A 14,453-nucleotide genomic window follows, 5' to 3' on the forward strand; every position below is an offset into this window, starting at 1 on the left:
TGGGGGGAAGGAGAGAGAGGTGCCAGGACTGGAGGAGGGCCGCAAGCCAGACCGCTACAATCCCTGGCTTTGTGCTGTTAAAACACGGCCACTTCCTACTGAAATACCTTCCTTAAGACATTATATTCAGAATGAAAAAAAAAAGCCACGGAAGTTGCATGGAGGATTCTGGGCCAAGGGATTTCTGGTACACATGCCTGAGGTAGGTTCTCGGTTTGATGGCAACCAGAGGTTGGAAGAATGGAAAAGATGTTTAGTGTGATGTCTGCTGCATGTCAGACTCCCAACCTCTCACTGTTACAGGTGGACAGGGGACACTTTCACCCCTGCGGATTCTTCTTCCAACATCTGTCAGAAGACCTGAGGATCCTGTGAGTGAATCAGGATGGTGGCAAGGGGAGGACGGCAGTGCCACCTGCTTCTTTCCTGCCATGCCTGGCACTGGGCCTCCCTGGAGAAGCTCCTGATAAGCAGTGATCCCCACCCCCCTGCCCCATGGCTGGAGAAGCTGGGGTCTTGGCTGCTGGCTCCACCCCTGCCTCAGGAGGCCCTGCTTTGTACCCACTGGACCCCAGCATCTTGCTCTCCCGACACTTGGGGGCCGGGGGGGGGGGAGAGTGTTGCCCAGGACTTCCTGACAGCTCCAGCTCTTTTCTGGAGAGGATCTATCACACTTTGCACATCTAGGGGAAAAAGAAAATAAGCCTCTGCAAAATGCACATGTTCCAGGACTGGTTCTGCCCGTCTCGTCCGTGCCCCTTCACTAGGAGGGACGCAGGGTGCTCCCTGAGGGCTCAGACGCACAGACTTCCACTCCGCCTCAGTAAAACCAGATGCCGGAGTACTACACAGCCAGCGAGCTCGAGGGAGACTTGTTCCACATCGCTACCATGAACTGTTGTCTGCCTGGCCCCAACTGTTGGTGAAACAGTAAAATCTTTCTGTGAAAGAATTATGTGCTTTTTCTCCTCTGGAGAAATGAGTAGGAAACAACGCTAATGCTTCTAACAACAAGGGAGCTTTCGTTTCCCCAGTGCTTTTAATTTGCCCTATGGTATAAATTAATAATGTATGTATGATTGAGAGTAACTCATTAAACATAAGCATTATAAAATAAGGCACTCAGGAAAGAAAAGCGCAAAACCATCCCGATGCATTTCTAAATGTTGCATTAAGTACATAAATCACATTTGTTTTTCTCTTTGCCTGAAGTAGGAAATGGCCAGAGAGGTACTAACGTAATTGCTCTAATTCTATTTCAAAAGGTACGGAAAGCACAAGAATAGGATTTGCATCAACATCAGAAAAGCAAATTATTTTGGCCAATCAGATTCTTTGTTTCTAGTGGTAACCACAGGTCAGTGTGCACTGGTAGTTACCTAGGGAATTTGGGGCTAACTTTGTGGGCACTGACATGGGGAATGCTTGCGAAGTGGGGGTCTCGCCCCGCACCTGGTGATCTGGGCTGAAGGGTGCACCCAGGGATGCTATGTGGAAACCCAGCCTCCTCATCTCTCAGTAATAGCCGTGAAGCCCCTGGGGGAGCCCTGGGGAAGGACCAGCACCAGGGGTCTGCGCTCTATTATCCCCAGCTGGTGCTCACAGTAGGTGCAGCTGTGGCCTGGGGTCGCTGCGATTCTGAGTCCCTTGGTTCAGACACTGGCTATGAGAGGACTTGGTTTAACTTTGCTTTTTTAAAAAAAATCAAGCCTAGTGAGAAAAGCACTGTGGGAAGATTGGGGTGATTGGAGTGACCCATCAACAAGCCAGCAGCCCCAGACTGTGGTAATCACATACAGGTCCCTGCAGGTTTCCCTGCCTGTATCTTGATTTGGGACTCCTAGCTCAAGCTCAGTGAAATAGCGTACATTTCTATTGTCTTAAGGCATGGAAGAGGCAGTCAGCAAGCCTCAGTGATTGCTTTCCCACTGGCTCCAGACTTCCCTACTGAGCAGAGTGGAAAGTATAACAAAAATGTCGGGGAAGAAGGCCACTGTGAGTCTGTTCCTTTGCTCTGCGGCTCAACGAGTTCATTAAAACCAGAGAGTATGGCGGGCACCAAGAGGCCAACAAGAGAGAGACTACAAGGGAGCGGTGCCAGCAGCCAGTAGCAAGGACTTGTGGTCTAGCGGTAGGAGGATGGTGACCACCACCTACTCTGCTAGGTGTTTCGTATCCCAAGCCCTATGAGAGGCTTTCCTGTCCCCACTCAGATAGGAGAAGTCTGAAGATAAAGAAGCACTCGGCATGAGCTTACCACGGGCACACAGAGACCGCGAGTGGGGGTCTGAGGATCCGAGTCAGCTCCCCTCCCTCCACACCCAGCCTCCTCCTCTGCCACCCTGGGGCCTGCGTGAGTGCCACACTTGTACTGCGACAGGGCTGCTCGGGACAGGAATTAGGCTGGCATCAGTGGGCGCCACCATGGTTTCGTCTGCTCCTGGGGCAGCCTGGGCTGGGAGGGGGGGAGGGGAACGGGGAATATGGACGGAAAGACGGATAAAGGACAGGTCTACTCTGCCCCAGCATGGCGGCAGATTTCTTCCCTTTAAAAAAAATGTGTATTGGAGCTTTCAGAAAATAAAATGCAGTGCAAGGGCTTGACAGCATCCCTTCCTGGACCCGCAAACCCCCATGGGCTTCAAGGGGCCCCATTCCCCTCAGAGTTGCCTCAAAGCTCAGCGCCACATCTCCCAACCAAGGCAGCCTGAAATAAAATAAACACACAGATGCATCTTCACAGGGACAAGGACAATCGTTCAGCCTGTCATCACCATCAACCACACGAATCATCGCCGCCACCGCCACCAAGGGGTGTCCGTGCATGGCCGGCTACGTCCTGTCCCCTGCCTGGTGACCCGAATGGGGCTCATGGAACCCAGCAGAGTCTGGGTGAGCCCTGCATGCCACTGGGCTCTGGGGGGGGCGGAGGGCGGCAGCACCACTGGGAGCGGGTGAGGTTGGACAATCCTCGGGCGCCATTACACCAGGCCACGGCACGGGAATAAGGAACAAAGAGCCCGTGAGCCACGGGGCAGGGGATGCCAGACAGCCAATGGCACAGACGAGACAGGCTCCAGCCTGAGGTTAAGTCCCAGCCCCAAGCACCCTGACTCCATCTTTGCCCAGCTGGGTGCCACAGGCCACATCTCACTACTTGTCTGGTGCCTTTCCACAAGGATGGAGACTGTCACCACCCTGGGGTTGGTGGGGGGTTTGGGGGGGGGGAACTCGAGCCCTGACGGCTTATGTTCCAAGGAGCTCTGCCCTCTGAAGAAAGCCTATGGATAGGAAGCCATGGCTGGCACACGTCCAGGGCTCAGTGGAAGAATGGGGTGTGGGAAGTCAGTGTGGGCATGCACTGCGGGCGGCGAGGGCTGGGGCATAGATGGTCACCCCTGCCCAGGCCCTGTCGGCATTCACCGCGGTGCCTGGCATGCTTGCACAAAATGCTCCCTGGAAAGAATGTCCTCCATCTTCGCAAGCTGGAGTTAGGTGACTTGGGAGGATTAACACGATTTCTACCCTCACAAGCGTTCGCCGTAGGCGACGCGGAGGCTGCCGGTGCAGAGCAGGAGACCCACAAGCCTTCCAGATTCGCACTTGAACTTCTCGCTGCAGCTCGGGAACACCCCCCCCCCCCAGACACCTGACAGTCATCCCACCTCCAACAGAAGTGGGAACATATGCTGCACCCAGTTACATAATAAACTCCAAAGCCTCACTCTCAAAAGCTGCTCTGACCATAGGGACTCTCTGCTCAAAGACTGGGCTGTCCATCACCTGGGGAAGAACCCCACCCGGGACTGTGGCCAATGCTGGTTTCCTCCAGGCCTCTGCTGGACTGCAGAGCCTACTGCCCGCTCTGTGGATGCCACACAGTGAGCTCCCACTCCAGCCATCGCCTGTATCCTCCCACTCTATCCCGCAACTCCACGGGCCCCTCTCCCACTCAGCTGGGAATCCCCTGGGGTCAGGAACCCTGGCTGCATCATCCCCGGTGCCCTGGGCACACGGACGTCCGGGGCGGTTGGTGAACTGCACCGACCCGTGGCTGTTGCCATCCGTCCCACTGTCCACAGTTTGCGGGCCGGACCCGGCTCAAGACTCAGCCTGCCTGTCCCGGGAGGGCGCGGGCCTGATCTGTGCTGAGGCTGAACAACTTCTGCACAGTGCGAGCCTCTCATCTCACCCCAAGAGCCCCCAGCATGGGCCCCTTACACCCAGAAGCAGCTCCCTGGACCCCGTGCTCTTAGCCTTCCCAGAAGGCTCTTCACCCCAGCCCTCAACACCTGGAGAGCCATCTACCCACTCAGGCTCATTTCCTCTTTGAAACCCTTCCACTGTGGCCTGGAACATGTGCTCTGAGCATGTGCTCTGTCCCCTTGCCTCACCGGCTATGTACCAGGCTTAGGAATCCTCGAAGGCAAACCCCAGGGCCTTCCCTAGACAACACACACACCCACTGTTTCCAGACACCTACAGATCACAGCAGCTCCCTTGCTCCGTCCCAGCAAAGTGCAGCTGCGGTGTAATCCAGGACTGCCCCCCTGCATGTAGTTATGTGTCCACACCAGATGTGTGTGCAGCTGCAAATCCACACCAGACCCTGTGCACATCTGTGTATCCACACCAGACCCTGGGTACATCTGTGTATCCATACCAGACCCTGTGCACATCTGTGTGGCCACACCAGGCCCTGGGTACATCTGTGTATCCATACCAGACCCTGTGCACATCTGTGTGGCCACACCAGACCCTGTGCATGGCTGGGTATCCACACCAGACCCTGTGCACATCTGGGTAGCCACACCAGACCCTGTGCATGGTAGGTATTCACACCAGACCCTGTGCACATCTGTGTAGCCATGCCAGACCCTGTGCATGACTGTGTATCCACGCCAGACCCTATGCACGGCTGTGTATCCACACCAAACCCTGTGCACATCTGGGTATCCACGCCAGACCCTGTGCACATCTGTATATCCACACCAGACCCTGTGCACATCTGTGTAGCCACGCCAGACCCTGTGTATGCTGCGTATCCACACCAGACCCTGTGCACATCTGGGTAGCCACACCAGACCCTGTGCATGATAGATATCCACACCAGACCCTGTGCACATCTGTGTAGCCATGCCAGACCCTATGCATGACTGTGTATCCACGCCAGACCCTGTGCACGACTGTGTATCCACACCAGATGCTGTGCATGGCTGGGTATCCACACCAGACCCTGTGCACATCTGTGTAGCCATGCCAGACCCTATGCATGACTGTGTATCCACGCCAGACCCTGTGCACGACTGTGTATCCACATCAGACCCTGTGCACATCTGTGTAGCCACACCAGACCCTATGCACGACTGTGTATCCACACCAGATGCTGTGCATGGCTGGGTATCCACACCAGACCCTGTGCACATCTGTGTAGCCACACCAGACCCTATGCATGACTGTGTAGCCACACCAGACCCTATGCATGACTGTGTATCCACGCCAGACCCTGTGCATGCTGTGTATCCACACCAGACCCTGTGCACGGCTGTGTATCCACACCAGACCCTGTGCACATCTGTGTATCCACACCAGACCCTGTGCACATCTGTGTATCCACACCAGACCCTGTGCACAGCTCGGTATCCACACCAGACCCTGTGCGCAGGAATCCCCAGTGGCTCTAGCCCTTTCTGGCTCTGAACACGGCTCCAAGAGGAGCAACAGAATCAATGTCTCTAGCTCTCCAAGGCAGAGGAAAACATCCGTTAAAACATCTGTCGACACCCTTCCCCACTGCTGGCAGAAGGTCTCAGCATTTGCTTTTGGAAGCAGGTCATTGTGTCAGCAATTCCTGGTAGGTTGGCCAATTAGATCACAAATGCCTCTTCGACTCCAGCTTGGTTTCTGCCAAACACAGCCACCTCTCAGGTCCAGGAAGCACATCTTCCTGGCCCAGGGTGGGAAGGGCTGGGGTGTGCTGTTGCCTAGCGCTGGACAGTGTCTCCAAGCTCCCTGCTGTACCGCACCTGTACCTGCTGTGTGTGCAGGAGCCTGGGTTCATCACATCACCGCCCCGAGCTCTGGGAGCCGCTTCCTCAGGGTACCACAGCCGCCCTTCTGGGCATCCTGGTTGGGAAGACCCAAAGGCAAAGGCTGAGCCCCCAGGCTGGTCGAGCCGAGGCTGGTTCATGCAGGGTCCAGGTCCCAGCCACCTGATCTGACCGTGAGAACCCGCTGGGTGCTCTAGGACTACGCCGGGTCTGCAGGCTGATTTCTCCACAACGAGCGCTCACGTGGCATCTCCCTGGTCAGCTCTCCTGCAGGCTCAATAGTCCTCTGCAGGACAGCCAGTATCCAGAACCCAGGCTACCTCCTCCTGTGTCGCCTCTGTGGTCCACCACGCAGGCTCTGTCCTGCACTTGGGCATCAAGCCACCTATGTGGAGGATTTCAGGGTGCTTTCCTGTACATGCCCCCCCCCTCCCCCATGCACAGTGATCTCTTGTGCAAGATGCCGTGCACACCATCCACTTATGAACGTGCATCTGAGGCTCCCGACACACCTTGTCTCACAGGTGAGAGGGGAAGGGGCTGGGCTCTGAGATGCTGTGCAGCCAGGGTGTCCTGGTTCCTACACAGGACTAGACTCAACAGCACTTTGAAAACCTGTCGATGAGCGTCAACAACCATAAACCATGTGTGCTCACGGCGCAGCCCATAGGCTGGCGGCAGCTCCAGGCTCCCCACGTGCTGGGCACGCTCTTAGAAAACCAGGCACGGCATGACTCTGTATGGCGCCATATGCCTGAGCCTCCCCAGGGGCTGGGAGAGGACACTTCGTTCACGGTTCCAGGCCAGCATGCTGCCCCGAGCTGTCCAGCCTTTCTCTTTGAGCAATGGCCTCTGCTTCCACCCAGCCCAGCTCCCTGCTGAGGCACCAGGCCCAGAGACCCTTCTCTGTGGCCTGGGATGCTGGGTCTGGCTTTGATTTTGATTAAAGCACAAAGATGAAAGATGTAATCTTGGTTCTCCTCCATCCTGGGAATCGTCAAGTCTGTTTATCAAACACTCTCCATCTGAGCCATCATGACTCCTCCAGGGAAGTCTGTGATCTCTTTTTGCATAACCCTCCCGGGGTGGGGGGCTGGCTTCACCCCTCAGGGGGAGCCGGCTTCACTGGAAACCAGAGGCCCCGTTCAGCCACAGGACCCACTAGCTTATAGCCAGGAAGGTGTCCCTTAAGAAGCAGAGCAACGCTTTGTGATTGAAATGTGTAATCAGGGTGTGAACTTGATTACAAATCAGAATTGTCCTTCCTCCCCCATCATCCCCATTTAGCACAGCAGCGAGCAGATCACTTTCTCAGTTCTTCTTGGACGTAAAAAAACAACAGACTGACATCGGGGTGCCAGTGATTTGTGTGTGTGAGGAATCTCTTGAGTGGACTTCCATTTGGCCCACGCTGACCATTTCTTATTCTTTCCCAGAGGTTCTTCTTTTGGGGGAGGTCATACTGGGGTTTGAACTCAGAGCCTGTGCATGTGAGGTGGTGATTCTGCCACCTGTTCAGCCCTTCTGATTTTACTTTTTCAGACTGAGTCTGACACTAACTTTGAGCTCATGCTGTTCCCATTGTACAAACTGCAATCCTCCTGCCTTGGTCTCCTGAGTAGCTGGGATTACAGGTGTACACAAATGCTCCATCCAACCCTCTTCTAGTCATTCTTTATCAAGAAAAGCACATACCTCAACAGTGGCAGGGCACTGTTGGAGTTGGATGAAAGAAAGGCAAACTCCTAATTATGACCCAGGCACACTGAGAGCCAATACATGTCCAGTACATCCTTTACCAAATCTCTGCATTTCTCTTGACTCAAAGCAGACCACTGTCCCTTCTGTCTTTGGTGGTATCTTGGATCCTGCCCTGCGTCCTAACTCTATTCACTCCCTCTATTTGGCTGCTGTCCAGCAGTGTGTTAAGGGCCATTTCTGACTGGCCCATGAGCCACTGGCTTAGGGGCTGTGCAAGGCTGGGCCTCTGGGGTCTACACCCACAGCTTCTTTACTGAGGGGACATGAGAGGCTGGCTGTGATGCTCAGGCCAGCTCACATGGGGCCCTCCTAGAATCCATGCCTGGCTTTACAAGTCCACCTTTCACAAAGCCAGGTTATGTCCATCTGAGCATCCCCAACGCTGACTCTGCAGGGATGGGGGGGGATGGCGTCCCCAGAGAAAGTACCCTGTCCCCGGCCTCACTTCCTCTCCCAGGCCTCACCTCCATCCCCGAACCTCCCCACCTTCCCCCGGCATCTTTCCTCCCCGGCACAGCCTTGCTCTTAGCTACCTCCTGACTCGTAAGGGGTGTGTCAGCGGGACCTGGCAACCCCATGAGGACCTGGGCCACGCAGTTGTGTGGTGGGGTGGGGTGGTAGGGTATGGTGGGGTGTGGTGGTGTGGTGTGTGGTGGTATGGAGTGGTGTGGTATGTGGTGTGTGGTGGTGTGGGGTGAGGTGGAGTGGGTGTGGTGGGGTGGAATGGGGAGAGGGCAGTGGATGAGCAAAGTGGCTTCAGCTTTCTCACTGTGTCACCTATAGGGGGTCTCTCTGTGTCACCTGTGGGGTCTCCCTGTGTCTCCTCCGGGGTCTCCCTGTGTCACCTCTGGGGTCTCACTTGAGTACCTTCCTAGGGTCTGCCAGGATCATTCAGCAGAAGTCTTTCTTGCTTTTCCTGATAAGGTGGATTTGGGCAGTCCTGGACACAGTCCATGTGGCCCCCGCCTGAGCAACCCCAGGGTGCACTGTGGTCAGCACCAGTGTGGTCTTCGGGCGGGAGAGGGAAGCTGGGGTACCCCGCTGCACACTGGGGTCGCGGCTGGGTCAGGGAAAGGGATCACCTTCCTGGGTGAAAAGAAATGGCTCATGACCACCCCTGCCGGGTCCTGAGGCTGGGCACTCACACGGAGAGGAAATGGGAGAGGAAGCAGAAGAGGAAGTAAGCCACAGGCAGTACAAAGCCACCGGGCTCTGGCGACTCCTGGTCCTGCAGTTCTTGTGTGAACCACACCTCTGTGCTTCCTGGGTCCAACACAAGGCGTGTCTGGAGGAGCCCGCCCAGCTGCCCGCCCTTTCTGACAGGCGGCTGGGGCAGGGGCTGGAGTCAGGGCTGGAGATATCATCGCTCAGAGTAGAAAGCGTCCATCTCACCCCACAAGAGAGCGTCCCTGCGCAGAGCCGCCAACCCGGCTGCCCGCCCAGCGCTGACCTCAGGTCCAGCCCCGGGGCCCCAGCCTGGGAGTGCAGGCCCTGGGGTCGCGCCAGCCATCTGCAGGCCCTACCTGTATCTCTGCTTCACAGACTGCTTCTCCGTGGACTTGCACACACGCCCCGCATAGTACAACGGGAAGAATAAAAAGTTCCAGTTGGTGGCAAACCAGGTCAACGTGAAGGGCGCATCGAATGTCCTGAAGGTGAGTCTGGCGAGCTGCGTGGAGCCCGCCCAGGAGGCGCACACGCACAGCACCACAGCCACGCCCCACAACGTCTTCTTGAGCCGAGCCCGTGAGCAAGTCCAGCGTGGCCGGCTCGTCTTCCCACCGGCCTCCACCCCGGCCGGAGCCTGGACCTCTGCCGGGCCCGGGGGGTCCCGGGGACGCTCCTCCCCTGGGGGAAGAGAAAGAGGTTAGCTGGGCCTGCAGACCTCGGAGCTCATGGGGTAGCTGGGCAGGGGTGAAAAGAAGGGGGCTCGGGGCAGCCTCTGGACAGCTGGCTGTACTGGTGTGCCGTGAAAGTGGTCACGGGGCCTTTGGGTGTGGCCCGCAGCAAGGCCACAGTAGAGCCCGCCCTCTTCCCAGAGCCTCTTGTGAATGGAGTCTCAGACCCCACCCAGCCTCGGAGCCAGACCCTGGCAAAGTGACTCCACATATCCGGCTGGGAACCCTTTCTCAGAGCAGTCGGGTCCCCACTGCCACCAGCTCACGCCTGCTGACTGCTCATGTACAGGCCCTCACTAGAGGCCGGGACTCCCGCCCCTGGAGGCAGGCAGGCTTTGGCCTCTAGAAGGCCCAGGATCTTGACCGGCAGGTGCTCTTCCCCACGGAAGCCAAGGCCCTGGGTCTCTCGCACTGCCCGCTGAGCAAGAACAGCCTACCTGTTCCCATTCCCTCTGCTCCAGTTCACTTCCTGCCCTGGTTTCCAGCCCCATGTTGAAGCGTTGCTTATAAGACCACAACTCCTGGCATGTGTGTGTGTGTGTGTGTGTGTGCATTAGGCAGCTGGAAACTTAAACAGAGCTCCAAGCCTGTGTTCTATAGCTGCGGACAGAGGCAGCTCATGTCCTGTGGCCGTGGACAGAGGCAGCCCAAGTTCTCCCTCAGCTCCAGGGCAGGCAGCTGGGAAGGCCATACTGCCCTGTGGAAGCCTCTGTCCAAGGGCTGAAAGTGTCCACTTCACCAGTATTATGGGTGCTAACTTAAATAACTGTCATCATCTCAAACCACTGTCTGCATGCTTTCCTAGACGCAGCACTCTATGAGGCAAACCTGAGGGGAGGTGGAATGCCGTGCAGGTCTAAGTGAGTCCTGCCATTCACCAGCAATCCCGGACTGTATTTATTTTAAAAAGAGCAACCAACATGTTTCGTGGATTGTCAAAGAGCCATGCAAAACCTCTCTACTGGGCATGGAGGCACACACCTGTAATCTCACCACTGGGGAGGGGGAGGAAGGAGGAAGAAGAAGGTGAGGCTAGCCAGGGCTACACAGTGAGTTCGATGCCAGCCTGAGCATCACAGCAAGACCTTGTCTCAAGAAAAAAGAAAGGAGAAAAAAACAACCTCAAATGTGCTTCCCTACCCAATGTGCTAACACTGAACTCATGATCTCCTCCTCTTTCCTTCCACATGTTTATGAGTCCCTATGCCGCTGCTGCCCGAAGAGTCCCTGGAAACATGAAGGTTTACTTCCCACTCTCCCCTGCTTCTGACCAGTGTCTGTTCTGCAAGGGCTGCAGGGCTGGGGGGAAGGGGATGCGTGGAGAAGGCGGAGGACGAAGCAGAAGCCAGAGCCTCAGCCTTCACTTCCTCTTCCCACAGCGGCTCCTGGGGCCTTCCCACCTTCCCACCTTTGCACCTGCAGCCAGAAGCATGGTCACCGTGCACGCTTGCACACTGTGCACACACCTGCCCGTGTTTGCTTGGCCTCTGTGAGTCTTGTCATGGGGATAATTGGGGGTGCGGTGGGGTCTGGGCTGTCCCTCACTCCCACCCCATTCCTGTAAGAAAACCACAGCTCTGGAGCCAGAGCCTCCAGCTTGGGCGGGGGGGGGGGGTGAAGGGGGGGGTTAATGGGGGGGGAGCATGCACACATGGAGGCTCAGGCTGGTATTTTGCCTTGAAGCCAGCTCGGCGTCACAACTTGGGGAGCCAGGCAACCCACACGGCATCCACCACATTGCCCGATGATCCCACGGCTCTGATTCAAACAGCCGTCCCTAACTTTGGAGCCGGTCTGGACAGAGAGCTGGAACAACTCACCCACGAAAGACATAGAACTAATCAGAGCGCACAAGGAAACAACCTGCATGAGACAAAAAAACGTTTCCCAAAGTACAGACATCATAATTAAAAAGGGTTCCGTGGCTGAGCAAGTTTGGAAAGGGCAAGGTAGACACCATGGGCAGGTGCCCGCCTACTCAAGAGTTTAATTGTGGTGGGGGCTGGTGTGCCATGGGGCACACTTTGGAAACAGTGGAGGAGCCCCACGAAGAGCAGCGGATGGCTAAACCGAATTCACTACAAACCCATCATTCTGCTGTAGCAAATCTCTTGGGAGTCATCGCCGCATCAATCTCCTCACCTTGTCCTCAATGCCTCCCACTGCACGAAAGAGAAAGATGTGCCGAGGCGCAAAAGTGAACAGCAATCTATAATAACCTGAGCACCAGAGCAGCCACTGCATTTCCTGGGGTCTCATCTGTGCCGCCATTGTGCGTGCATGCGTACATGCACATGCACTCCCATGTTATTCTGCCACACGCAGAGACACAGTATAGAGCCACACTGTGCTGGTGCAGTGTTTCGTGAGTCATCCAAGACTGGAACTCAAACTCAGACTCTGATGCGTTTGCTCACTGGCTGGTGCTCTCCCACCTGAGCCACACCTTCTACCCTTCATGTGATGATTTGTCCCGTATCTACATAACCTAATATATCGCAGCGTGGACCTCGAATGTGTCTCTGGGTGAATGGTGTCCGGTGATATTCCATCTGGCCAGGGTGCTTCAAGGAGGGTCAAGGGTCCTGCCTAAGTCCGGTGCTCCCCTGGTCTGCGACCACGTGTTTTGGAGCAGTTCCCGCTCTCCCGGAGTCTTGGGGATCACAGGGCGGGCTCATCGAAGGACTGCAGAGCTTACCTGTGGAGGGGAAGCACCCCGACCATGACTGAAGCGGCAGTCTGAAGACAGCCATGCGCTGGGACATTCCTTGTAGAACCAGAGCGGGTCAGCGGCTAGGGCCAGGCCCTGCAGAATGGAGCCGAGCTCTGAGCACTGAGATCTGAAGCCCTTGGTCACCCCCAGCATGCTGCAGGGGAGGGGCCGGGCTGCCAGGGGCCCTGAGCACATCCTGAGTCAGGGGACATCCTTTGTTCAGGACTCATTCAACAGAGAGACTGCTGTGCGGACTGTGAAGTGGGTGGGTGGGGGTGCTCTCTGGGGCTTGATGCACCCACACACTGGCGGAGGCTCTGAGCCTTCCCCAGCTCACATTCACACAGACCCCGAGCCCGAGATCCACACTGAAGAGGGCACCATCCGAGCCTTTCACATCTTCAAGTACAGGGGATGTTCTCCAACTTTCTGCCAGGCGAGCCACGCCTGGCTCGGATTTCAGAGCCACCAGGCCCAGCCTGGAAGGAATTGATACTGGGATTATCTCCTGCTTGGATCCTGGGACGGCAAGAAGCACACAACGACTCCTCTTCCTCACCTCACCCCTCTCTGTGGCCAGTCCCAATGCCAATCGCTTCCTTGGCCACCAAAGGATACTTGGCACATGGCAGGCAGTCTGGAGAGCGGAGCCTGGCTCTGCCCAGAGACTGTGCGGCAGATGCTGCCCTCGGGGCTTGGGTAGCTCCCCGGGGAGGGGTTACCTTCAGCCTCTGGGCCACGGAAGTGGCACTGCTGCAGCGGGGAGCACCAGAACCAGGGCTGGCGCGGCTTCCATTGAGCGCTTGGGAGAAGGGTGTGTGTGTGTGTGTGTGTGTGTGTGTGTATGTGTGTGTGTGTGTGTGTGTGTATGTGTGTGTGCGCACACAGGTTCACGTGGCCTGCTTCCTGCCTGAGACTTGTGAGAAATTCTTCTCTGAACACTCACAGGTCTTTGTGGACATGAGTGTACACTTCTCCTGGGCAGGCTGGGTGAGCGTTAACACCATGCGTTTACAAATCTTCACTGATCCCCTAATTTGGGGTCGAATGATAGACACAAGGTGTTTGGAGCGCCACAGCTTAGAGAGGGAATCGTCCTGATTCTCTCGGACCAGGACTCTGCAGAGTGCTGCTCCTGGGAGCCAGCTCTCTCCACTCACCTCCCCTGTGCTACCCAGCGGAAGAGAGCCCTGGTGAGTCCTTCCCTGTACTGCCTGGCGAGGGAAGCATCACCCAGGGCCTGGCCACCAAAGCAAAGACATGCCTTTTGCCAAGGGAGGAGACCTTTACTTCATGGCTGGTGTAACTTCACTCACCGTCCCCCGGTGCGTTGTGGGCTGTGAGAATCTCTGCTCGTGGAATACTCTCACTCGGTGAATTCTATGTGGCTATGTTTTATTTTGGCAGCCATGTGGGAGATGGTGTAGTGGGGGGCGGGGAATGACCAGAGCTCACTCCAGATGTCCTGAACACACATCTCCTCTGCCCATGTGTACTGCTGGTCTGTGAGTTGCTATTCACACACAGCACACAGCCACTCCTCATACCCCTCCCCTGCCAGCCCTGCTCCCAGCAAAGCCCGGCCTCTACGGACAGCACAGGCTGGATACTGACCCTGTGCAGAGGAGAGAAGAGGGTGTGGAGACACAAGGAGCCTGAGATGAATAAGGACTCATGGTATACTACATGTCGTACTCTGCTGGAAGATGCCTGCACGATCCAGCCAGCCTGACCTAGCCTCGTTCACAGACCTGACAACCAGTCTCCACGAGCCGCCATCTCAAGGTCGCAGTTAGGATCTCAAGATCTCAAGGTCAAGGGTGAGTGGCTGGGACACACCTCCCTCCCAGGTCAGGCCGACTCCAAAGCATGCTGGGGAAGGAGGTGCTTCCTCCCTCTCCCCTTGGGCTGCGCTCGCTCTGTGGTGCGGAGGGTTCCATCTGGGTTTGCAGATCGCAGACCTGGCTTCTTCTTTCACTTGGAAGAGCGTGAGCATGTGTGCGTGTGGGGGGGGGGGGCCTGGGCGAGATC

At 56.4% G+C, this 14,453-nt stretch overlaps 1 protein-coding gene across 3 annotated transcripts in view; it reads right to left on the reverse strand.

Moving 5' to 3' along the window:
* The window catches only part of Slc35f3 (solute carrier family 35 member F3), a 135,217-nt gene that overhangs the window by 32,401 nt on the left and 88,363 nt on the right, over positions 1-14,453 (reverse strand). For all 3 annotated transcript variants that reach the window (XM_069998123.1, XM_069998124.1, XM_069998122.1), the window contains one exon: positions 9,335-9,659. In XM_069998123.1, the coding sequence (XP_069854224.1) occupies positions 9,335-9,659 (325 nt within the window). The remainder of the gene's footprint in view (positions 1-9,334; positions 9,660-14,453) is intronic.

This window comes from Dipodomys merriami, unplaced genomic scaffold (genome assembly GCF_024711535.1).
Source record: "Dipodomys merriami isolate MVZ:Mamm:240054 unplaced genomic scaffold, mDipMer1.0.p SCAF_51, whole genome shotgun sequence".
Taxonomy (NCBI): domain Eukaryota; kingdom Metazoa; phylum Chordata; class Mammalia; order Rodentia; family Heteromyidae; genus Dipodomys; species Dipodomys merriami.